At 38.4% G+C, this 25,961-nt stretch overlaps 1 protein-coding gene across 1 annotated transcript in view; it reads right to left on the bottom strand.

The window, feature by feature from the left end:
- Window positions 1-25,961, bottom strand: part of CPQ (carboxypeptidase Q) — a gene marked incomplete at its 3' end in the record, with an annotated part of 401,973 nt that overhangs the window by 225,750 nt on the left and 150,262 nt on the right. The window contains exon 4 of the mRNA XM_084230534.1: window positions 4,922-5,129. Within this exon, the coding sequence (XP_084086660.1) occupies window positions 4,922-5,129 (208 nt within the window). The remainder of the gene's footprint in view (window positions 1-4,921; window positions 5,130-25,961) is intronic.

A 25,961-nucleotide genomic window follows, 5' to 3' on the forward strand; every position in this document is an offset into this window, starting at 1 on the left:
TTGTATTTTTTTAAAGCCTGTGGTTAATTCTGTTCAGAATGGCTGGATTATACAATAGGGTTTTAATCTGAAGAGGCTAATATACTGAGTATTAGCCCACCTTCAAGTCACCCAGGATAATAGTAATTTCAACAATCCCTCTTCTTTTTTAGAGATAATTTTCATTGCAATTAATTTGTTCAGCATTATTTAGCACTATTCTTTAGCATGGTATGGAGCAAGGTAGCAAGGATGTGTTAAAGACAAGTTAGTAAACCTAAACTATTGGGAACAGTGTTTATGTCATTGTCAGCATTGCTAATTATTAAAAATAAATTTGAATAATTTTAGGAAAATTTGCCAAGTTCAGCAGAGCTGAAGTCCCTCACTGGCTAATGAGAGTGGTTCTTAGTTGACACTGAATCTCTATCACACATTACCTTTCCCTCTTTATTCACTCTCATTTTCTGCTCATTTATGAACACTACTACATAATCGCCTCTGAACTAGAACTACCTCTTATTTAATCCTCCCAAACTCCTTCTCCTTCATGTCTCTTTCTTCTGCTCATGTCTGGTCACTCAACCCAGCATTTCCCTTCTGCAATCTTTATCTTACAGGGAACAGAAGAGGGGGGCCTGACAGCAGGGTAATACCATGTAGAGATCCAGTTTTAAAAGATAACTGAACTGCACTGCAAAAATATGGATCAGAAGGAAAAAAATCAGGAGAAAAATAAGGGCCTAAATTGGGATAGTAATGACAGTAAAAGCAAGACAGGAAAAGAATGCTTTTTAGATATCCTGAAAGTAGACTGAGTAGCTGTGGCATCTTGCTGTAGAACAGTGATAAGGAGGAGAGAATGAAAAATGACAGTTTCCTAACTACACTGTTTGGTAGATATTGCTTCCTTTAACAGGAAAGAGAAGTGTGGAATCAAATATGGGTCGTTGAGATGTTCAGGTTTCCACAGAGCTTCATTGAGGGGTGATATCCAACATTCCAGCAGACAATCAGTATCCCATATAGGCAGAAAAACTTCTAGATGAAGAGAAATAAGATGAAGAAAATCCTCCAACCATCTCCTTTACATCTTCTCTTGTTCTTACTGAAATAAAATGTGTTGAGAGGTTACTGCATGCCAAGTCCTAGGATAGGCATTAGAGAAAAAAGAAAAGGTCGGGGGGGGGGGGGGAGAATTTCTGCCCCAGGAACTGGAAATCTCTGTTGGGACACCAAAAATAAAAATGACATAAAGTGTTGGGAGGAGGGGAGGTGACCCAAAGAGTCTTCCATAAGAAGAAGTGGCATTTATAAGAGAGTGCTGGCTTAAGGACTTGCATAACTCTTTGAATTACCACTTTCCACTTCCCTTCACAGTCTGTGTTCCCAGCTGTGTTCCCAGAAGGCAATAAGGTTGATTTCCCCAAAACACAGCCCCACAGACTTCACTGTACTCATCCACATTCCTTCTGTGGAAACAGTGCTGTGACTTCTTTGTGGAAGAACTTTGGTTAATCAGCCTTTTATATCTCGGTAACAAGGTATTCAGGTCTAACCTTTGGAATGCTATCCCACAGTATGGTAGAGGTGAAAAGTTAATCCTGATTCTTGGGACCTCTTTGGAATTATATATCCAGAGGTATATATAATAGCACCTGATGAAGTTGCTACCCCCTCCCAAAGATATCCCCACTTCATATTTAGGTTGGCCCAGCAATACCACTCCTCTGCATTTACCCAAGTGAAATGAAAACATATCTTTACAAAAACTTGTATAAGGCTCTTCACAGAAGTTTTATGAATAATAGTAAAAAACTGAAACTACTCAAATGTCCATCAACTGCTGAATGAATTCTTAAAATATGGCCTAGCCATACAATGAAATATTAATCAGCAATATAAAGAGATGAGTAATTGATAGAAAAATATGGATAGATCTCAAAAGGATTATGTTGAGAAAGAAGCCAAGTAGGAAAAGCTGCACAAAGTCACTTATATGAAATTCTACAGAGGAAAATGCCAGTGGTTATCAGAGGTCAAGGGAATGAAGGAGGAGACAGATGATCGGCAAAGGGGCACAAGGTGGTGTTGGGGTGGTGAAGGATATATCTTATGTTATGATTGTGGCAGTGTCTACCTTATGCTATACATTTTCCAAAACTTAATCAGATTATACACTTAAGTTTGGCACATATCTTACATAAATTATACTTCAATAAAGCTTATTTTTGGCTAAAAATCAGGACAGGCTAAGGAGTAGGCCCAAGCACTCACAGCCAGAAGATGCCTGGCATCTGAGCCAGCACTACTTCAACTTTCTTATTGCTTCAGCTCCAAGAACTCATTTTCCTGAACGTTTCAGCCTTAGACCCTGACATCCCTTAGCTGCTTCAGTCTAAAATTGCTAATAACTCACAGTCATCCTACCACCCACCCTCCGGGTCAAAACCAGCCTGCTCACCCATACAAACCCTTTATGGGCCTAGGACTAGCAGCCTTCAAATGGCAGAACTACTGACTAGAGAAAATACCTGGTAAGGACTGCACTTAACTATTCAGTACCTACAACACAGACTCTCAGCTTTGCCATTGTTATCAGTTTTTTAAAGGGGGAGAGGGTTGGACTTGTTTGTTTTCTCAACAGTTGACAGTATAGTTTCTCTACAGCTATCTGATTCCCAGTGGTCCTATTGAGACCAAGCTTTTCCATTATCACTGTGGCTACAGCCTCAGGGTTAATGCACGTCCAGGTCCAGGGAGGATGTAATTTGGGATGGGAGAAAAGGATCTTGAATATAAAATGAATTATTTCTGCAGCACAGATCTCAAGTCTGGAAGAGGTTTTGCATCAAGAATGCAAAAACACTAATTCAAAGGGATATGGATGTACTCCTATATTCAATGCAACACTATTTACAATTGTCAGGTTATAGAAACAACCTACATGCCCAAGGATAGATAAGTGGATCAGGAAGATATGGATATATATGCACAACAGAATACTCTCACCCGTAGATATATAGATATAGAAAGATGAACTCTTGCAACATCCTTTTGCAACAACATGGATGGAGCCGGAGGGGATTATGCTAAGCGTAATAAATCAGATAGAGCAAGATAAATACTGGATGGCTTCATTTATATGTGAAATATAGAGACACAAAATAAAAGGTTAGACAAACTGAACCAATAAAAAACCCTGGAAATCTGACTGTAGTGTTGCAATGACCAGGTGGGAGAATGAAGTGGGCAGGGAACACAATGGACTATGGTGGAGAACAATGGTGCTTTGTTGGTAGGTGTGGTGTGCTGCTATCCATCTGAGTAGAAGTGATCCTATGTATGGGCCTCCCCGGTGGTGCAGCGGTTGAGCGCTGGGTTGCGAAGCTGCCCGCAGACTCTGCAGCGCTGGTTCGATCCCCGGCTGCTCCCCGGCCACCAGAGGAGGGTCCCACATGGCGCGCAGACCTCTCCTGCCGCCCGCTGCTCCCCTCAGCAGTGTACTTCGGTCCTTCTGCCTGCTCTGCTCCCCGCTCTGGCTCTGGTGAATTCTCTCACCCTCCCGCGCTTCTGACTGTACCCAGTGCTTATATAAATAAATAAAAATAAATCTTAAAAAAAAAACTAAACAGAAATTGTTTAAAAATATATATATATATTTTAAAAAAAAGAAGTGATCCTATGTCTCTAAATCACAGCGTGGCTTAGCAATAAAAATAAAATAAAATCAAAGTTAAAAAAAAAGACACATCATCAAACTCCATCATTTGCTTTTTTCCTTTATCCTACTGAGATCCTTAATTACGACTCTGAAATTCCTCAGTAACTATTTTTAAGTTCTATTTTCAGAATTTCACCAGGTACTGACAGAGACTTGCACCAGGAACCTTATAAAAACTGGCTTTTGTACACTTGATGTCATATGAAGTAAAGGAATTGAGCACCTCTCTGATGTGCACTACCTCATCTTGCCCTCACAACATCCTGCTAGTTACATCTATCATCCTTTTCTTTGCAGACTCAAAGAATAAGCAACGATTTAACCTCAGCTAGTGTAGAATTTGGATCTGGCTCTAGGACTATTTGGTTTTTTATGTTGCTAAGAAAAAAACTGTGGAAATTGCACATAAAATGTGGATTAAAACTTGGTTTAATAGTCACAAGGTCCTGGATTTGCATCTCTTCTCAACTGCTTACTAGCTGTGTGGAACTTAGGCAAGAGAGTTTACCTCTTTATTAGTTTCTTCACTTAGAAAGAATGTAGGTTCTACCTCATTGAATTATGAAAGGATCAGATAATTCACACAATAAACATAGTAAATATTAGCTATTGGTATGCTCTCCAATGCCACGTTGGCTTCCAGTGGAATACACAGAACACATCTGTACATATGCCACCCTCAGCTATCCAGAGGTGAATTTCCACCCTGTGCATCCCATTATGCCCTTCGATTAGCCTTGCACTTCTTCAGTCAATGTAGTAGAATTGTTTTTTTTTTTAAAGATTTATTTATTTATACAAGAACTGGGGAACAGGACAGATGTACAGGAGGGTGAGAGGATTCACCAGAGACAAAGCGGGGAGCAGAACAGGCAGATTGATGAAATACACTGCTGAGGGGAGCAGCGGGAGAGATAGGAGAGGTCTGCCATGCCATGTGGGTTGCTCCACAGCCGGCGGGGATCGAACCGGTGCTGCAGAGGCTGCGGACAGCTTCACAGCACTGTGCTCAACTGCGCTCAACCGCCTGCGCCACCAGGGAGGCCCAATGTGATAGAATTGTTGATGGGGGAAAATACACAGAGAGTGGCTGCCCTTAATGAATCTATGAGGATCATCTCTGCAAACTCCTGTTCTCTCTTTCTCACAGTAGTTCTAACAACTGAAACTTGACCGTAATGTCCTATTCACAGACAGTCTACCCCCTCATTCACTTACCTGCTCTGGATACTTTCTACCAATGATCTCTGCCACAGTGTTGAAGGAATCGGCATCTGGGTAGTTCCTCGCCCCCATCTTCAGCTGAATGACAACTCTGTTCCCACGAGAAACTATTCTTGATATCATTTCAGCATCTTCTACTGTGATGCATGCTGTGGGGATCTTGGGCACACCATCCTGGTACTCCTGAACACCTGTGTGAGGACTTAAGAAAAGAAGCCACCCGGTTACCTTCAACGTGGAAATGCATCATATTCTTTTTTCTTTTGATGAGGAAAATTAACTTATAACACAGTATATGCTTCAGGTATAGAGATCTCACCTCAGCAACTGTATACTTGACACCATACCCACCACCAAATATCCTCTATATTCAACATTTGACTTTCACTGTTCTTTATTTGCACAGGAGGTGTAGCAAGGATGGGCAAAATTGGTTTATTTTCACATTAATGTAAATATTCTTTTTTGGTAAAAGTAACTTAGAACTTCAATTTAATAATAATCTAGTTGAAACATACATAGAATTTATTTAGATAATTTGGAAGATTCTTTCAAGTTACAAGTTGCCTCAAACCTTTAAGAATTTAAGAACATTAACAGTGCCCTCTCAATCAAAAGGTGAACACATGTTTTGGAGGACACAAAAAGGAACTCTGAGGTCCATCAAGGCTATGAGACCACACATCTGGAAGGACACTGGCCCATGAATACCCAGCTCTCTGGTCACTGGCTGGCTCTTCCAAACTTCCACCCAACTCAGGGGTCCAAATGTATAGTCCTGCCCTGGTAGCAAAAGATTGCACAGGAAGACTGGACAACTATGTCTGGGAAATATTCATGTTCCCATGAATAAAAGTGCTGAATAAGCCCAGAATCATGATTTTACTGTCACAAGAAAAAGAAAACTATTATAATTTTGTCTCTAAATGACGAATATTACCCCAACAAGTCAAGTTTTTACTGCTAATTTCCAAATGTTTCTTACATTTATTTTCCAGATTCAATTAATTTACACAAGTCAATAATTTACACTGAAACATAATAAGCACTCAATAAATGCTAAATATTAATTACATTAACTTGTCTATTAAATTGTCCCTGCAGAGAGAGACTGCCTAATCTCAAGTTCTTCATATCATCTAAGTTTTATTCCCTTTATGGATATTTCTTTAGTATTACTAAAAATCTTTTTCATCAAATAACTTATAAGCTCAAAACTTTAATACAAAAACCCTGTATCTGAATCCCTGTTTTGGATATACCTAATCATCTCTCACTTCTAGTTCAGGGTAGTCTATGGAGACCAGCACAAATCCCTGTCATTCTTTACCTCCATGATAACAAGCAATTTAGAATACCTTCTTTCCCCAAATTTCCACATCTCTAAAGTGTAGACCTCATAAGAGTGCTAGGAGGAATAAAATAGATTATATATACAAAGATTAAAAACAGTAATTTTGGCACAAAGTAATTATTTAGGAAACATTAGCTGTTTTATTTCTTCAGTACTAATTTTTCTCACTGAGTTGGTAGAGTGATTAATGACCAAGAAACTAAGGAGCCTGAAGAAAGACATCTAAATATTTACTATTCATATGACCTTACGTGATGTCTGAAATTTAACAAACTCTCCTTGTCCTCAGACTTTCTCACTCAAAAGGAGGTCAGCATAAACTTTCTTAACACCATCTTTTAAACAATGTTGCTAAACAAGTATGTACTAACAAGTCACAGGTAAGAATTCTTACAGTGGGGACAGTGAGCCAGGCTTGTACCCATGGCTTCTTGGAGCAAGATGGTACCAAAAGATATCTCCCAACTGTGATTCTGAATGCAAGATGAAAAAAAAAAAAACGTATTTGTTTCTGCAATTAAGCACATTCTCCAGTGGTGGAACATCTAGCATTATTTAGTAGAAATAAGCCAATTTTAAAACTTCATTTCAAGTCCTAATCTTTCACTGCCAGTTGTATTTCCGGCAATAATCAGCATAAACACCACCTTCTTGGCTCACTTTTACAGGTCTCATCTGCAATTTAACAATAGCAAAGGGTAAAGGAGAAATTTCTCCATAGAAGATATAAAAACAACAGTCAATAAGCATATGAAAAGATGCTCAACATCACCAATCATTAAGGAAATACATATCAAACCTATAATGAGACAACAGCTCACAGTCATTAGGATGCCTACTTGCAAAACAACAACAACAGCAAAAATAAGTTTTGGCAAAGATGTGGAGATATTTTAGAAATCTTATGAACTGTGGTGGGATTATAAGGTAGTCCAGCTTCCTTGGAAAATAGTATATGGTTTCTCAAAAAATTAAAAATAGAATTGCCATCCAGCAATTTCACTTCTGGGTTTATACCCAGAAAATATGAAAGAAAGGTCACAACTGTGTTCATAGCATTATTCACAATAGCTAAAATGTGGAAGAAACTCAAGTATCCATAGCAGATGAATGGATAAACAAAATGTGATGTAGAAATTCAACAGAATATTATTTAAGCTGTAAAAGGAAGAAAATCATAACACATGCTACAACATGTTTGAATCTTGAAAACATGATGTTAAATGAAATATAACACTCACAAAAAGACAAGTACTATATAATTCCACTTACGTGAGCTACTTAGAGTAGTCAAAATCACACAGAGAGAACAGAATAGTGATTTCACGGGCTGGGAGCAGGGGGAAATGCAAAGTTCAGTAACTTAGAATTTAGGTTTTACAAGATGACAAGAATAATGGAGATGGGTGGTTCTGATGGTTGAAGAGCATTAAAAGGCATTTAATACAATTAAATTGTACACTTAAAATTGTAAAAATGGTAAATGTTATATTATTTGTACTTTAAAGCCATTACATACATAAATTAAAATGAGATCCAGTATTATTGGGGGGGGGTATATATGCATTCCATGGTGAAGATAACTGAATTAATTTGATATTTCTAGAGTGATGCCCCAATATGTAGCAATAACTATACAATTTCTTACTTACTTTGTTCTAGTTATTCTGCTATGGAGAATAAACTCTTTCACAATCTCACAATATTATAATTTTTTTTTTTAAAAAAGCAATTTCTAGGGCCTCCCCTGGTGGCGCAGGCAGTTGAGCGCAGTGCTGTGAGGCTGTCCGCAGCCTCTGCTGTGTAGGTTCAATGCCAGCCTGCTGACCTCTCCTGTCTCACCCACTGCTCCCCTCAGCAGTGTATTTCAGTCAGTCTACCGGTTCTGTTCCCCGCTCTGTCTCTGGTGAATCCTCTCACCTTCCTGCGCATCTCACCATCGCGCTGTACCCCAGTTCTTGTATGCATGAATAAATTTATCTTAAAAATGTGTTATTTTAAAAAAAAGCAATTTCTAGTAAGATGCTCTCTGTACGTCTATGTGTAAATGTGAAAATCTACAAACAACTGAGCAGGGGAACTTTGGGAGAGGTAGTAGGAAGAAAAACACTTGCATGGCAAGAAAATGTTCACAAGTAATACATAGAAACATGTAGATGAAATAGGTTAAATTAAAATATAAAAGAGTCAAACACAGTGTGCACATAATAAAGATAGAACATGAATTTGAAGTGATGTAAATTTAGGTGATATTTACTTGGTTCTTTGAGAAACTACCATCATCCCTTTAAACTGTAATCATGCAAACTGCGGCATTACCAATAAACAATTAAGTTTTTAAAAGTCTGTGCCACTGTGTATAAAATAACCTGGAAGCAAAGTCATCACAGTAGCAATCTGAATCCTTGAAGTTCTAGGTCACAGATATTTGAGCACCTATTAGAAATTAATGGAAAAATATCGTTGATGTTTTCTTTTCTTCTACTCTCAATTGCTTGAAATGCTTGCTGCAGAATCCAGTCTATCCTTGTGCTATCTTGGCAGAATGACAAAGCTAATATTTTCTTGATGTCAACCATGTTTGTGTTCAAGGGCTCTTCCTGTAGATCTGGTAGTGTTTTAAATGTTTGTTCACATTTGTGTACATCTTCTCAGTCTCTGAACCAACGGGTACAGGTTTTAGACTTTCTAATCTTTAGAAAAGTTCCATGTGAGATGTCTGTCCCACAATGATAGCGGAACAGAAGTAATTCCAAAAATAGTGCCAGTGTAGTAGGAAATCAGCACTCAGTTACATCAAAGGAGGAAAATAATATCTATCAGCAGCATCTCTGCATCATTATCCATAAATTTGCTTAAATAAAATATCTCCATGAAATAAAAATGGATTGCATATCAATTTAAAATATTCCTCCCTTGGCCTTCTTTTTCGACACCATGAAAAGACCTTTTTCTCAAATATGCTGTATATGTAGTGGAGCTCTGAACTCTATAGATTTAAGGAAAGGTAATATTCTCATTCCATGGAACTCCAGAGAATGTGCCATTCCTTCAAAATCAGAAAATGCCACAAAGAGAGGTAGTTAGACTCTCTGACAGAGCACTTTATAGGACACTGAAAAAAAGTTAAAGATGTGTCAGTAAGTTAGCACTTACTGAGCCTTTGCTGTGTGCCTGTCAGTGTTCTGAGTATTTTAAATAAATTCATTCATTCACTAGCAATCACAACTCTGTGAAGTTATGACATACTGTCCCCAATTTACAAATGAGGAAACTGAAGCACAGAGAGGCTTAGCCCAGGGTCTCACAACTAGAACAGAACCCTGGTGATCTGGCTTGAATCCACCCCCTTAACCTCTGTAGGACCCACATTACATTAATATCTGCATTATATTACATTAATGTAGATCTATAAGATCTACATTATATTGCCACTCACCATACTAGCAATGATGATGTTAATTTTGAAAATGATTATGATGGTGAAGATGGTAACTACTATTAATAGCAATAAAAAGAATACTATTTAACATTTATGACATATGCTGAACTAAGCAACATCACACATCACCTCATTTAATCTGCTTGTCTCAGAAAAGTGGCCAAAAGGTGGCCCCCAAATGGCCACATAACTATTTCTGAAGTGAACTGACGTAATAGGCCAGAGTTAGTGAATAGGATGAGTGCTCCATATAAGAAATAGTGAAATTTCTGGATCATATGGAAGCTCTATGTTTAGTAGGGCCAGAAATCTCCACACAGCTCTCCATAGTGGTTGGACCAGTTTGCACTCCCACCAACAGTGCAGAAGAGTTCCTTTTTCTCCACATCCTAGCCAACATTTGTTATTGCTAGTTTTTGTTTTTTTTTAAAGATTTATTTATTTATTTATACAAGCACTGGGTACAGTCAGAAGCGCGGGAGGGTGAGAGACTTCACCAGAGCCAGAGCAGGGAGCAGAGCAGGCAGAGGACCGAAGTACATTGCTGAGGGGAGCAGCAGGCGGCAGGAGAGGTCTGCGTGCCATGTGGGACCCTCCTCCGGTGGCCTATTGCTAGTTTTTTTAATATGTGCCATTCTCACTGGTGTAAGATGGTATCTCATGGTAGTTTTGATTTGCATTTCCCTGATTACAAGTGATGTTGAACATTTTTTCATAGGCCTGTTGGCCATTTGCATTTCCTCTTCCGAGAAGTTTCTTTTTAGCTCTTCTCCACTCCAGTTCCAAAGAGCACCTGCACCCCTATGTTTATAGCAGCACTGTTTACAATAGCTAAGCTTTGGAAACAACCCAAATTACCAAAAATAGATGACTGGATCAAGAAGATGTGGTACATATATACCATGGAATATTACTCAGCATTCAAAAAAGATAAACACATGCAATTTGCAGCAACATGGATGGCGCTGGAAGGAATCATGCTCAGTGAAATAAGCCAGAAAGAAAAAGAAAAATACCGGATGGTCTCACTCATAGCAGGAATCTAGAAAACTTAAATAAGGGACCAGGAAAATAAATAACTATAAGAAAGTGAAAATCAAAATCAACAAACAACTATGAACCAGAGACACGCTATGGGGGATGGGGGGTGGGGGAGGGGATGGATTGGGGTCAAAATAAGGGGGTTGCAATTGTATGGGGAATATAAAAATAAAATTTATTTAAAAAATAAATAAAATAGAAAAAATAAAAAATAAATAAAAAATTAAAAATAATAAAATAAAATATTTATTAATGAAAATGAAAAAAGATTAAATTAAAATTATGTAAAAAAAAGAAATAGTGAAATTTGATATCAAACTTATTTATTCTTTCTAGGTTTAAAGGAACCTATTCAGGCCACACAGCACCTTTTAATCTTTTATGTTCCTTCGATGGGCATACTGAAAGAAAGATTATATTGTGGAAAGCACTTGTACTGTGTGTGATAGATAACATGTAGTCTATAAATGGTAGTAGCATCATTGCCACATATATTTTGCATACACTAATACATTGAAGTATCACAGAGTTTTGCACTTATTTTATACATTTTATAGTGATTACACAACTTATCTCTTCATCAGCTCCATGAGAACAAAGGACCTATTTTGCTTTTGGGTATTCAGTATTACAGCACAATTTCTGCTTCATAATCGGGCTCAGAAAATATGAATTGAATTTTATTAATCTGTGGTATTTGACACCAACTTTCATCTCAACTTGTTTTCAGTTTTCTCCAGGAAAACATCTATTATGTGTCAGAATTACATAAAGGGCTTGCTAAACAGAGGTCAGAGACCAACATCTATTTCTGATTGAGTAGGTGCAGGTTACCAGGAAATATGCACTACTAACAAATTTCCAGGTGATATCATTATTGTTGGTCCCAAGTGTTAAAGAATTCAAGACAGATAAAAAGGGTTCATTCAATGACAGATCCTTGTTGATGGTAAAGAGTATTCTCATCAGAGTGTTCATTTCTAGACAACATATACACAGGTACATATCTTGGGTAAGACATTGATAGAGGTGCAGGAAAAGAATCAGTCCTCACTCTCAAGAAATTGACATTATTTAGACCAATATTAATTGTATGATATGGAGTTAATGGATATATTAACAAATCTACTCAAATTTACATAGCAGAAGGAATGTTGCCCTCCAAAACCATCACTGTGGGAAGCTGCACAGTCATTGTAATAATTACCCATTTCTCTAAACATTTTTGGAACTTTTCCTCTAAAATTACCTCCAGAGCATTTGGAAGCTTTCCAAATTGTCTAAGCGGAGGCAAAATTTGGTATTTTAAAATTAGAATTGATTTTTTTTGAAACATAAAATAAACGAATGATTTAATGTCCCAAAACAAGATAGATTATAAAATAATGAAATTAAATTTTAATGTCTGACCAATTATCTCTAAAGTTAAATTCAAAAGAGAAGTATTAGAAATGTTTTCATCAATGGTAGCTGTGTTAGAATATATGGTAACACTTAGAAAATATTTACACTATAATGTTGATTAGATGTGTTCACTCTAGCAAATTTGCTCAAAAAGATTTACTGCAACAGCATTTATTTTTTTTAAAAAGGTGGCAGCAACCTCAAATCTTGGTAAGAAGGAAATTGTGGTATAAATTATGTTGCTCAGTTTCAATAGAAGATATTTTTCAGTCATTAAGCTGTTAATTAAGAAGCCTATAAAAGAACATACCTATAAAAGAATTTTTATAAACAAGCCTATAAAAGAACTTTGATATAATATAGAAAAATACCAAGTTGTATGTAAACAATGATAAGCAATATAAGCTTTTATGCACAAGGAACAGAAGGTAATATAGCATAATAGAAATAGATTTAGATGACATTAGATTATACCTTCAATTTTTTGAGGACGCTCTATGCTGTTTTCCAAAGTAGTTGTACCAATTTACAATGTACAAATTGTGTGTGTTATATATCAAATTAATATGTCTGAAGTCAACTAAAGAAATAGTTTAAAAGCAGATGCAGCTGAAAACCACATTTCTACTATTTCTAGGAGTTTGATTTTTTTTTTTTAGATTCCATGTAGAAGTGATACCAAGCATCATTTATTCTTTTCTATCTTATTTCACCTGGCATAATGTCTCCAATGTCCATGGACAATGTCCATGTTGTCACAAATGGAAGGACTTCTTTCTTATGACATTATAATATTCAATTATATGTATGTGTATGTAAAGTCATTATAAATAGCTGTAGTCATTAAAAACTACATTTTAAAATAATACTATGTTTTTATTAAGGGAACATTGGGTTAAAACAATGTATATGACTTAGGGGTATAGGTTCATTTCAGATGTGTGTTACCACAGAGCCCCCACCAACAAAGCACCCAAAAACCTAAACCATAGCTCACTGGATCCCCTCCACTCTTTGTATTCCTCCCCTAGTCTCCCTCTCTGGTAGCCTCAAATCAACAGTCATATTCCTAGGAGGGTTTCTGTTTGTTTGTTTAGTTTTGTCTATTCCTTTGTTGTTATTTTTTTAATACTCCACAATGAGTGAAATCATCTAATGTTTGTCTCTCCCCTTCTGATTTATTTTGCTTAGCATTATCCCCATCAGTTCAATGCAAATGGCAAGATTTCATCTTTTTAAAAAATACCTTAATAGTATTCTATTGTGTGTGTGTGTGTGTGTGTATATATATATATATACCATATCTTCTTAATCCACTGGTCTATCTTTAGGCTGTTTCCATGACTTGGCTATTGTAAATAGTGCTGCAATGAGCACTGGAATGCTCAGGTGGAGTTAGAATTTTAAAACACATTTTGAAAGTGTGCATAGATCCCACTCCTGATAGTATATATGTAAATTTATGCAGGAAAATTACAAGAAATACACAAAAAGTTAAAAGTATTCTTTTATCCTTCTAACCTGAACATAAATGAAATTTAATATTGCTTTTTTCTTGTTTCTTTTTTATAAATCTTTCTCCCAATATACCTTTCCAAGTAATTTAAAACTGATTAACAGTTATGTGTCAAACAGACATAGTCTTCAAAGGGTTAGATTCTGCTGCTACATTTTAAGGAATTAGTGGGTGTTCCTCCATTCATTTTGCATAGTTTCATTTAATAATCGGGCTTAAGAAACTGAGAAATTAAACTATTCTTTCAAAGAGAGAATACATTTGAGGTAAAATAGAAGAGCTGGGGAAGGAATAAGAAGGATTATCCAGGATTTAGTATTGAAAATTCCACAAAACAGGCTGAATTCTTGTCATATGTCATGCAGAAAATAGGTGATGATAGGGAATAAGACTCTTTAAGTCTGAAGGGGTGGGAGTGAAAGGCTGTTGAGCAGCTCTGCTGTAATATTTAGTTGAAGTAAAATACTTTCATATGGTACTTTGAAGTAGGCAAATGTATTTTTACCACAAAGTCAAAGAATAAACAGGACATTAGTAAAATGTCATTTTATAAACATCTGGATAATGCATTCCTAAAGTGTAGGCCTAAAGATTCAGGAATCAGCTGGCAATAATTCCAAATCCATCACTGATTAAAATACTTTTCAAACATTAAGTCTCTGGTACTTGGTGTGGTTTCATATTGCACTGGAACATTCCATAATATTTAATCCATTTCATAAACACTGTGTTGAGGTACAGCCTTAAATTTAGAGTTTAAATTTCAAAAGGGAAGGGCAACTCAAATCATCCAACAATAAATAGAAGTTAAAAAAAATAGAATTCAAATGGGAACTAGTATTTCTTCTTTTAGAATTATGACAATTTTTGTGAGAAATTAACATCTCTTACTATGTTTGACTCATAAACAATGCCATCAAATATCTAATCAATTCCCCATAATCTGTTCTCTTTTTAGGCACTTTCTGGTTTTAAATAGCAATATAGAATGTAATTTTTAAAGTTGTTTTCCTAGTTTCCTTGCAAGAATATTATATAATCTAATAGGTCTCATTTGCTGGAAAATTTTTCTAAGCAACCTGGTGTAATGTCTTCAAACTGCCAACACATTCTCTGAGCTTGTCATGAGCCTTCTGCTTTTATTAAAAATAAATCATTCATCACCTGTGACTAAGTTTCATCATTAATCATCAGAATTTAAATATTTGGCTACCAGGTTGACTTTGGCAACCAACATTTTCTAACTACTAAAGGAAGTAACAAGGATTCATGGGTTAAATTAATTCATCTGGCCACTTGATCATGTAATTAGGAATACTAATAATATGATACATTATAATAATATAATCTTAGCAATATTAAATTAGTTCAGAAAATGTCTTAGACTAAGACAGATTCTCTGCTAAGGCAATGGAGATAGGCTACATCTCTGAACAAAATAAATGCAATTTCTGTCCTCTAAGGGAAAAAGTTTTCATAGCTTTTGCAAAAGTTACTTAAGCATTTATTTCACAAACCAACCTGAAATGCCATGTCAGGCTCTCTATTCAATTCTCTAGAACAGCATTGTTTATGTATTTATCTCTGTACGTCTACCACATAGAATATACTCTATAACAGGCTTTTAATAAACATTGGATGGATGAATGGATCAGTGAATGAATGAGTGACAAAGAGATTATTATTTCCATGATAATGTCCATTACTGGGGAATGATGAGTTCAATACAATTTGAGTTTAGGAGAAATAGAACCTAGCTTCTCATTTATGTTCTCTCCAACTGTTATCAAGCCCCATGGGTCTATTTAAAATCAATATAATCTGAATTTCTAACAAAGTCTAACAAAGAATCAGTCACATAGCAACTTTAGAGAAAGCTCAGCCTAAGAGGCAAGGGCTGCTGGAACCCCTTTAAAGTCAGATGAACTGAAGTTGAGTGGAACAGGAATTCAATAAATGGCTGCCCTCCACAGAGTAGCATATCGACCACAGATACCAGGAAGGGTCTTGCTAGACTCCTCTCATGCACTTGCACAAGGCAAGAGATACCTGGGTATCTCAGAGCCTCATCTATATGCTGCTCAAAGCTCAGCTAATAGTGCATCCTTCTTTAGTCTTCTCCCCAAGACAGAGTCAGCTCACCGTGGTGGCTTAATCTCAACACCTGCCATTCTACTCCAGACTCACAGGTTCTCACTGAGTGAGAGAGCTCGCCTTGTAGAGTATTCAGAGTGGAGAGAACTCTGCTGTCATTCAGGGAAATGTTGATTCTGTGCTGAATCCTGGAGAGGCAGGGTCACCATATGAACCAGGGACACCAGGGGTGAAATGCAGCTTTGGCACTAACATTCTGGCCGGGAGTACCTTTAGAACCAGGTTCAGCCTCAGATTAAAATGGAGATAATATTCAGCTCAGAGTGCTGTTAAGTGTTCAAAATAGTTCATACAAAATAGTTCATACATGTAATTATGTATGGTAGCCATCATAACTATTCCAGTTTGGGGGTCTCCTATAAATCCAGAGGTCGAAAGCCCACTCAGGCATTCCACTCATGTTTTCTTCCATAGAACCCACTCCCATTTTTTTTATTTTAAAACTATCAGTATTAGTATCAATAATAACATACAACATTTGAATTGTCACTTATTAGCACATTCTTGTTATTTACTTTTGATAATAATCCTATGAGATAGGTATTGCTACACAAACAACAGAAACACACTGGCTCAAATTTTAGTAATTTGCCCCACATCATGCAACTAGTAATTAAAGGGAATGAAACTTAAACCAAAATTTTGCCATCCCTACAATGGATATTCTGTGGCAGAGGTGGGCAATCTGTCACTCCTTTCCCCTTGGTATTCCTCAGCCCCCATCTTATTCTCCCAGTTGGCTACTGGTACTCATTTATTTATGGTTGAAAATACAGAGTGTAGTTTTTGCAATTCCTGAAATAAGAGTAATTACTCAATATTCTTCTAACAAATATTTACTGAGGCAACCTGCCAGGTTTGGAAGCTACGACAGTCAAAGAAATGCAGTTATTATACTTTGTGGTCATTTTTGGTTTCTTACAGACCTGTACTATATGTTATTTCATCTTTGAAAACATGACACATATAGTTTTGTGAACTGCTGCTCATGTCAACACTGTGTCCAAGATTCCTGTGACCTTTAGGGACACAGGCCTGTCCCTTTAGATAGCCAAGGAATACAGGTAATCATAATCTCTGAAGTTTCTGTGGTCTGCCATCTCCTTTTCCCCTGGTAGAGAGGAAGGAAAGCTTTGAGTATGCCCATGCATACAGTCTTGAAGACCTTTCAGGAAATTGGGCAGCTCCAGATGGTGAGGCCCTCTCCATCAGAGACTATAGCCAGCAGATCTGCTGAGCCTGGACGGTGGAGACTAGAACATGGTGGGTATACTAGGTTGTGAGGACAGCATGACTGGGTGTGAGGCACTGTCTTTCTCCAGCTCCTGAACAAGCTGGTTGAGAAGTGAGAAAGGTTGTTTCCAAAGCTTAGCTATTGTAAACAGTGCTGCTATAAACATAGGGGTGCAGGTGCTCTTTGGAACTGATGTTTCTGTCATTTGGGTTAATACCTAGGAGTGGAATTGCTGGATCATATGGAAGCTCTATGTTTAGTAGGTCCAGAAACCGCCATGCAGCTCTCCATAGTGGTTGGACCAGTTTGCACTCCCACCAACAGTGCAGGAGAGTTCCTTTTTCTCCACATCCTCACCAACATTTGTTGTTGCTAGTTTTTTTAATATGTGCCATTCTCACTGGTGTAAGATGGTATCTCATGGTAGTTTTGATTTGCATTTCCCTGATGACAAGTGATGTTGAACATTTTTTCATATGGCTGTTCATATGCCTGTTTCTTTTTAGCTCTTCTGCCCATTTTTTGACTGGATTATTTTCCTTGTTTTTGAGTCTCATATCAGCTCTTTGGAAACAACCCAAATGCCCAAAAATAGATGACTGGATCAAGAGGATGTGGTACATATACACCATAGAATATTACTTAGCATTCAAAAAAAGATAAACCGGCCTCTCCAGTGGCGCAGCGGTTGAGCGCTGGGTGGCGAAGCTGCCCGCAGCCTCTGCAGTGCCGGTTTGACCCCCGGCTGCTCCCCGGCCACCGGAGGAGGGTCCCACATGGGGCGCAGACCTCTCCTGCCGCCCGCTGCTCCCCTCAGCAGTGTACTTGGGTCCTTCTGCCTGCTCTGCTCCCCGCTCTGGCTCTGAATTCTCTCGCCCTCCCGCGCTTCTGACTGTACCCAGTGCTTGTATAAATAAATAAACAAATAAATAAACAAATAAATAAATATCTTTTAAAAAAAAGATAAACACATGCAGTTTGCAGCAACATGGATAGAGCTGGAAGAGATCATGCTCAGCGAAATAAGCCAGAAAGAAAAAGAAAAATACCGGATGGTCTCACTCATAGCAGGAATCTAGAAAACTTAAATAAGGGACCAGGAAAAAGAATAACTATAAGAGGGCCTCCCCAATGGCGCAGCGGTTGAGCACTGGGTTGCGAAGCTGCCAGCAGCCTCTGCAGTGCCAGTTCGATCCCCGGCTGCTCCCCGGCCACCAGAGGAGGGTCCCACATGGCGCGCAGACTTTGCCTGCCGCCCGCTGCTCCCCTCAGCAGTGTACTTCGGTCCTTCTGCCTGCTCTGCTCCCTGCTCTGGCTCTGGTGAATTCTCTCACCCTCCCACGCTTCTGACTGTACCCAGTGTTTATATAAATAAATAAATCAATCTTAAAAAAAAAGATTTATTAAAAAATAAAATAAAATAAAAAAAATAACTATAAGAAAGAAAATATCAAAATCAACAAATAACTATGAACCAGAGACACTCTATGGGGGGCGGGGAAAGGAGGGCTTGGGGTCAAAATAAGGGGGTTGTAATTGTATGGGGAATATAAAAAATAAAAATTAAATAAAATGAGAAAAAAAATAAATTAAAAAAAAGAAGTGAGAAAGGAAGAGCACCCACCTCTTTCCAACCTTTCCTCATAGCAGAAACTACCCTTTCTCTCATATTTTTCAATATCATTCTTCTTACTGCTATTCTCACAATGTCTGCTGTGTGTCCAAGCAAATGGGTATTGCCAGTTACAGGAAGTTACTATATGCCTGATATCAAAATGACCAGTGATAACTATGCAAAGTATTATAACATAACAAATGCAATTTTTCACTACTTTTGAGTCCAACAGCAGAATCAGTCATGAGTTCTCAGTCTTCAGTTTGTTGTGCACCCCTCCCCCGTCCCCAACATATTGCTAGTCGTGAGACAAGCTCTCCTTTTTGGCCTTGTTCCTCCCGTACCTCCTTACCCATAATTTCTTTATCCTCTATCCCCACTGAATTACCATCACTTGCTGACGTTCAAACCATCTTCCATGACTGGTTTAAATTCTCTCCTTCATGAAAACTTCTGATTGCTTGCCCGCCCTCCTTCCACTCAATTCCCCGACAACAAATACTTTTCTGCCTGAAGGGCCACACTATTTTGACTGTATTTTCTTTAGAGTCTTAAACATACTCTGTTATGTCATGCCTGTCTGTTTCCCAGCCCGCCTTCCTCAAGTTTCTCATTCCCAGAGATTCAGCCGTGTGTGTATGTCATGGGTATCCCCAGTGGAGTTGGCACTGGGTGCCAGGCTTGGCAACCACCTTGGTAACTATCTAATTATTGTAAGCGAACAAATGTGCCTTTAAACATATCAAGTTTACTTAGGAATAGGCACACCTGTTTAAGATGTATCCCCACATACTATTGAGCATGTCCTTTGCAACAACTGATGCCAAAATTAGCAAGAGGAAGTGAGAATGTAAAGAATTTATCACAGCCCAGTGATATCCTCATCATGTCCTTATGTCTTCAGGGTCACAATGTACTGATTAAGAAATAGAACATCTTGTAAACTTAATGACCTAAACAACCTTCCTCAATTCTTGTTGCTTTAGCCTCCCTTTTTGCAAATTTTCCCTCTCGGCTCTGTCCCCATTCCATTAACTTCTTGCCCTTTTCATTGTTCTTCCCAATTTTTCTGCTTAGTTTTAGTCTTAAGATTCTATTACTGGTAAAAAGCAAAGCACTTTCTCAGAAAACCGGCCACACAATTTTGCTCCTAACTGGAGTATTTTTGTTTGGTTTCTGTTACAATACATTCTAAAATGTTCTAACTGGCTTACAATTCAATTTAGACAATTTATTTGACATAGCACTACAAAAGTATCCGTCTTTCCTATTTTTCCATCACCATTGAGAAGTCTAATGTTTAATGCATAGATGAGATTTCACAACTGCTTAGTAAAGAATTAATGAATGAAGGAGGCCAAAAGAGAGGTTACTTCATTTGTGACTCCTCTCCCAATGTATTCCAATGAATTAAATTGGCATCACTAGATCAAAATTCAATTTTTTTTAATTTCAAAATAAGTTAGCATTTATTTCCAGAAATGCATATTGAAAATCCATGTAGTAGTTTTGAAAATACACACTACAGCTTCCCTTTTGGGACATCACAGAGTATATGAATGCTGCCTGAAGTTAAGCTACAAAGAAAAAAAGGAATGAGGAATCTTCCTTCAGAATTTTAGGCTAAGTGTCCAGAGGCCTAAGACTTATTCTACCTCCTTACCTACTCAGCTAAGTGATTAATTTCACCCTGGAGTGAAAAGAGACCTGAGCAGACTAACCCAGTGTATCTAGCCTATGAAGTCAGGGAGAACCTATAGGCTGAACACATTTGCACACCCCATGTTCCCTAGCTCCATATTTTCCCACTGCTCAATACCAATTAATGGCTAGAAAAAGCCACCTCCCCACATGCCCTGTGCCCTGGCTAGCACAGATACTGCTACTAGGGTGAGAGACTTGAGGGAATCTGAAAAAGATATTTAAATACAGCAAGTTGACTGAATCATCTGGAGGATTGATTTTATAGAAAGCACTTGGGAAACTAACAGATACAAATAAAGAGCAGGCTCCACAGCTTTGCAGCAGTGGCCAGCATTCTCTCAGTACAATAATAGCTAAGCCTTTCAACTGGGAAATTGCTTGTATTGAAAATACACTATTCTTGATGATTTTTTTTTTTTTCCTACTAAATGTCTCCTCGGTGTTTCTATCACCCCCCTGGTGTCTTAGAGAATGTGCTGAACTCTCGTAATTTACTGCATGATCATCTAACTCATTGTAAAAGTACTGAGTGTCCCCTCAGGAGAGCAGTAGGTCAGAGCAGCAGGAACCACAGGGCAGGTAAGTCCTCAGTGTGCTCAGTGTCTCCACCCAGACATCCCCATCTTCTTAGCAGAACTATTTAGTACTAGGTCCAAGCTATCACATTAAATGCTGACCTAAAAAGTATTGGCCTCCCCGCTGGTGCAGTGGGTTGAGCGCAGTGCTGTGAAGCTGTCCGCAGCCGCTGCAGCGTGGGTTCAATTCCCGGCCAGCCAGGGAGATAACCACATGGTGCAGCAGACCTCTCCTGACTCGCCTGCTGCTGCCCTCAGCAGGGTTTTTGGTCGTATGCCTGTTCTGCTCCCCGCTCTGTCTCTGGTGAATCTTCTCACCCTCCCGCGCCTCTGGCCTGTACCCCAGCTCTTGTATAAATCAATAAATCTTTAAAAAAAATGTATTCGCCCAGTTGACAGGAAGCTTCAGCCCAGAAATTCAAATTGAAGTCTTCTGAAGGACAATTACCAATCTCTATTAGTTTAAATCCATATATTTCAATATAGAAGTTACAGATAGTAGTAATTGCCATAAACAAGTGCATGCACAAAGATACATACACTTGAATTCCAATTGTAAGACTGTAACAAAGAAAACTGAAAAATAATCAGCATATTCATCACAGGGAGATGGCTAAATAGATAGAGAAGTCAGTATATCACTCAATGAAATAATCTGTAGGCATTCAAAACACTGAGGGAGAGGCCCCACTTCTGATGCATAAAGAGTGGTTCACAGCAGGCCAACATTCCCACGAAAAATGACAAGAAAAGAAAATAAGTCACAAAAATCATATGATTTAAAGATACTAGAAAGTTATTGAAGCAAAGAAGACTTAAATAAAAAAGGAGAGTTCAAGAAAGAAAAGATGATTTCAGAGGAGACCTGAATATATGCTGCCACCCATAGGGACCATTGCCATTCCTGCTCTGGATCAATCTAGAAGATCTAGAGAACAGCATCAGGACAAGCCAGACAGAGGGCAGCTGCAGGGACAGTTGCATGGAAAGAGAAACCAACAGATCTCCTGGCAGTAATTTGGACTTGAGTAACAAAATTGGAGATTTTTGGGTCTTCACCATACATTGGTCTCTCCACATGGCAGAAGACCAAAGAACTAAGCCAAAATCTCTCAAAAGCAGACCAGAAACTCTGCCTTCTCTTTGTGCTAAGCATCCAAAGACTAGCAGTCTATCAACTGAAAGTCCTAGAAGCCAGATCTGGGATTGGGGAGAAAGAAAAGTAGTCTGTATCTCAACAAAATTGGAACCTATCCTGATACAATTTACTCTGTGGCTGGATTAAGTGACGAGTCCCTTAAATTTAGCTATTTAGCAGAGGAGAAGTAAACCTGTGACATCTCTATAGCTTTGTAAAGCAATGTCTATGACTCAACAAAATATTGGTACATAAAGAGTTAGAAAAACATAAATGGCAATTGAGGAGAAAACACAAGCAAAAGAAAATGCAGTGATGTGATGGTATCTGTACTGATGTGAAAAGATTTCTAAATTGAGTTGTTGAAAAAACACAAATCCACATGTCTGTATTACATATGCACATACATATGCCAACACATGGGAAGGAAGTCTGGAAAAATATACAACAGCACTCACATCAGTAATTATATCTGAGTAGGGTGGCAGCATATCGTTAAGGAAAATACTTATCTGTATTGTTCACATCTTTTTATTTTTTTAAGTAATTCTCAGAACTAGTAAGTGGTTCAGTTATCTTGGAAGAAGAAAGATATGTACAGTTTACTGCATCATGGGAAGGGATGCGGAGAGCCAGCAAATAATATGCCTTGATAGGACAGAAGGAAAGAAGGTGGTAAGAGCAGAGGGAGTGAGTGACCTCTTCTTATTTACTACTCCAGCAGTGGTGATTTTAGTCATATCCATTTTGTTGATACAATTTTGTATTAGTGATTTTCATTTGGATAGGGGAGAAAGGAGTAACATTCAGCATATTTGACACTGCTGCGCAAAGAAGTGAAGCAAGGAGTTAGAAACAAAGGGCAAGTTCAAAGTAGGAAGATTATCTGATAAAAGCAAACACAGACACACATACCAGGCTTGATGAGGTCTGCCACAAGCTAGAGAAAACTGTTAATCCAAGAGGAATATAAAATTAGAAGCTGGAGGAAAGTATGCAGAAGGACCCCTACTAAAGCCTCCCTCCTCTGTGTTCTCACAAGACTCCACATTGCTCTTATTAGTCTCAGCACATTCTTCCTCGAGACACAGTCTTCATGTACACATCTCTGCACTCAATACTGTAATCCCAGAGGACACATACTGAGTTGATGGATCTCATTCCACCCCCTTCACTCTTATCCGAGTGTCCACAAAAGGTCAGTGCTCGACACTTGTTTATGATCTAACCCAAAATGAGGAAAGCTTTCTGACCATGGTCTTTATCAGCAAGACAAGAGTCAGGAATTCCTTTTGAAACAATCAGTTTTGAATTATGAGTTGAGTATCTACCGTCTGCTTAGCGTAGGTTTAACTCAGAGCATAAGAACTGTCATGACTTAGCTCTTCCCAACCTTCATTCTGACCAGTTTTGCTTTCTTTTTCTTCCTGAAGGTGCTAAGTGGATCAGGGACCTTGAATTATGGGGGACACAAGGACAAGGATAGCACCAAGAAGCTAAGTGTTGAGAAACTTTCCCGGTAAAGAGCCAGTGCACAAGAAGCATGTGATAAACATCCATTACTCACCTGACAAACAAAAAGTCTGTTCTAGCTAAACTATGTTCCAGTAGTTTGTGAAAAGACAACTGTAAAATGCTGCACTACCAAAGCTTTCCACGCTTACTCCAGTTAAGGAAAGATTTTTCTTTTTTCATTTGGAGAGCTGACCAACAACCCAATGAAAATTTTCCTCTGACTGTGCATCCTTATCCAAGGAAAAGACTGCTTGAAGCAAACAAAGCTCTTTTGAAAATCTTCTGTTCAAACCAGGTGCCATGGAAGAAATGACTTCGCAAGAAGGAGGTCTCAGTGTATCCCCTAAGTAGAAGAGGAGGTGGTTTTTGTTTGTTTGCTTTTTAATAAGCATGCAGGTGCTTCTTGGGGCCCCCGGGGCACTGCTTTCTGGCAGTCCACGTTTACTGGCCTAGGTTTATTTCCCTTACAGGTTTCATTCTTCCCTAGTGACCTTGAGGACTTATCTGCTGCTAAATTTGCAGCAGGGCTTTGTGTGGCTGGGCAAATCCTTAGGTGGGTGGCCCATGACCGTTAACAGCCAGAGGCAGGTGAGTCGAAATTACAGGCCTGTCAAGGCAGAGGCCGAAGAGTCTAGACATTACTGGCCTACATGAGAAAGGAGGGGTTTGGCAAATTTCTCTAGCCAGCTATATTGCACAGACAACACAGCAGGTACCTGAAGTCCACCGATCTGTATTTTCTGGATACATACTTTGGGCTTAGCCCTATACAAAATGCTAGGACTGGGCTAAGACCCAGTTAGGATCTAGTGTAAAATGTAGAACATGCAAAAGAATGGAACTAGAGAGGAGATACTTCCTTAATCCCCTTTTCATCCTTTCTTCAACACAGCACTTAGCAAAATCTGAAACGACTGGCTTTACATGTTCATGGTCTTTTCTTTCCACCAGAATACAGGCTACATGTCTTAGAGGGTATTTGTGTGTTGTTGTCCTCTATGTCTCAAGGACCTAGTCCATACAAAGTATGGACTATTCAGTCACTACTTATATTGCATTAATTCAAGGTACTAAGCACTATTCTAGATACTGAGGATAAGGCATCTGACAAGATAAGCAAATTCCTTCTTCTTACTGTATCTATAGCCTGATGCGAGACAGACAGCAAAGAGGCACACACATAAGCAAGATATTTTCAGGAAAAAGTAAGTGCAATTAAGAAAACAAAACTTAGCAGTCACTCTAAAATCCTTTACTTTCCTCACCTCCCACATCTAACCCATCCATCAAATTGGACCACTTCCCACCATTCCACTGTTACTACCATGATCTAGTTATCATAATCTCTTTGCCAGGACCCTTGCAACTGCCTCCTTAAAACTTACTTCCACTCCCTGCAATCAATGTTTTACAGTGACAAGTGATTTCCTAAATCATAAATCTCCTGCATAAACCCCCTTTCCATTAGGGTAAAATCCAAACTCCAAACGAGGGCCTATCTGACCCTAGTGAAGACACGGCCCTGCGGACCTCTCTACCAGCCACCTCCTACTTCTCACCACCTGTTCCCTCTGTTCCAGCCACATCAAGTTAAATGCCTACAACAGCCAAATGGTTCTCCCTACTGAGCTGTCATACTAGTTGTCTCTACCTAAGAGGCTCTCCCCTCTGACAGAATGCTTCCTTCTCATCATTCAAATCCAAGATAAATGTGATCTTCTAGAGCCGTCTTTCCTGGTCTAGTATCACACACTGTCCCCAAGTCAATGATTCATTACTCTAATTTACTTCTTATAGCAGAATTTACTTGCCTTTTTTATTTTCTGTCTTCCCCTACTTATATGTACAATGCACGAGTGCAGGGACCATCCATTTCACAGGGTAGACCCTCACTAAATAGTTTTGAATGAACAGAAACAGCTGAAATGACTATTTTAGACTCTGTCTGGGGACTTCCCTCAAGAAGTGATAAATGGCTTGAGATTGAAATAAAAAAGAATGAAGGAATGAATGAATTTCTTACATAATTTAGAAGCTAATCTACCTAATTTCCAGAGCCAGTTGCCTTCCTAACAGGGCTGAATTTATTTTTTGCCCTGGACCCCTGAGCCTGTGATATGATGCTATTAGTCTCTTTTCAAGTTCCTTCTTAGCAATCACTTATTGTCCAGAGATAGGAAAATATCTAACTTCCTATCTGGAAAGACAGCTGAGATGGTTTATTTTATGGGTCAGCTTCACTGGGCCATGGGGAACCTAGTTATTTGGCCAAAAGTTTGCTAGGTATTTCTGTGAGGTTAATATGCATGGTCTCATCCAACCAGTTGAACAGAATAAAAAAG

This window comes from Talpa europaea (genome assembly GCF_964194135.1).
Source record: "Talpa europaea genome assembly, chromosome: 3".
In the NCBI taxonomy this organism is placed as follows: Eukaryota; Metazoa; Chordata; class Mammalia; order Eulipotyphla; family Talpidae; genus Talpa; species Talpa europaea.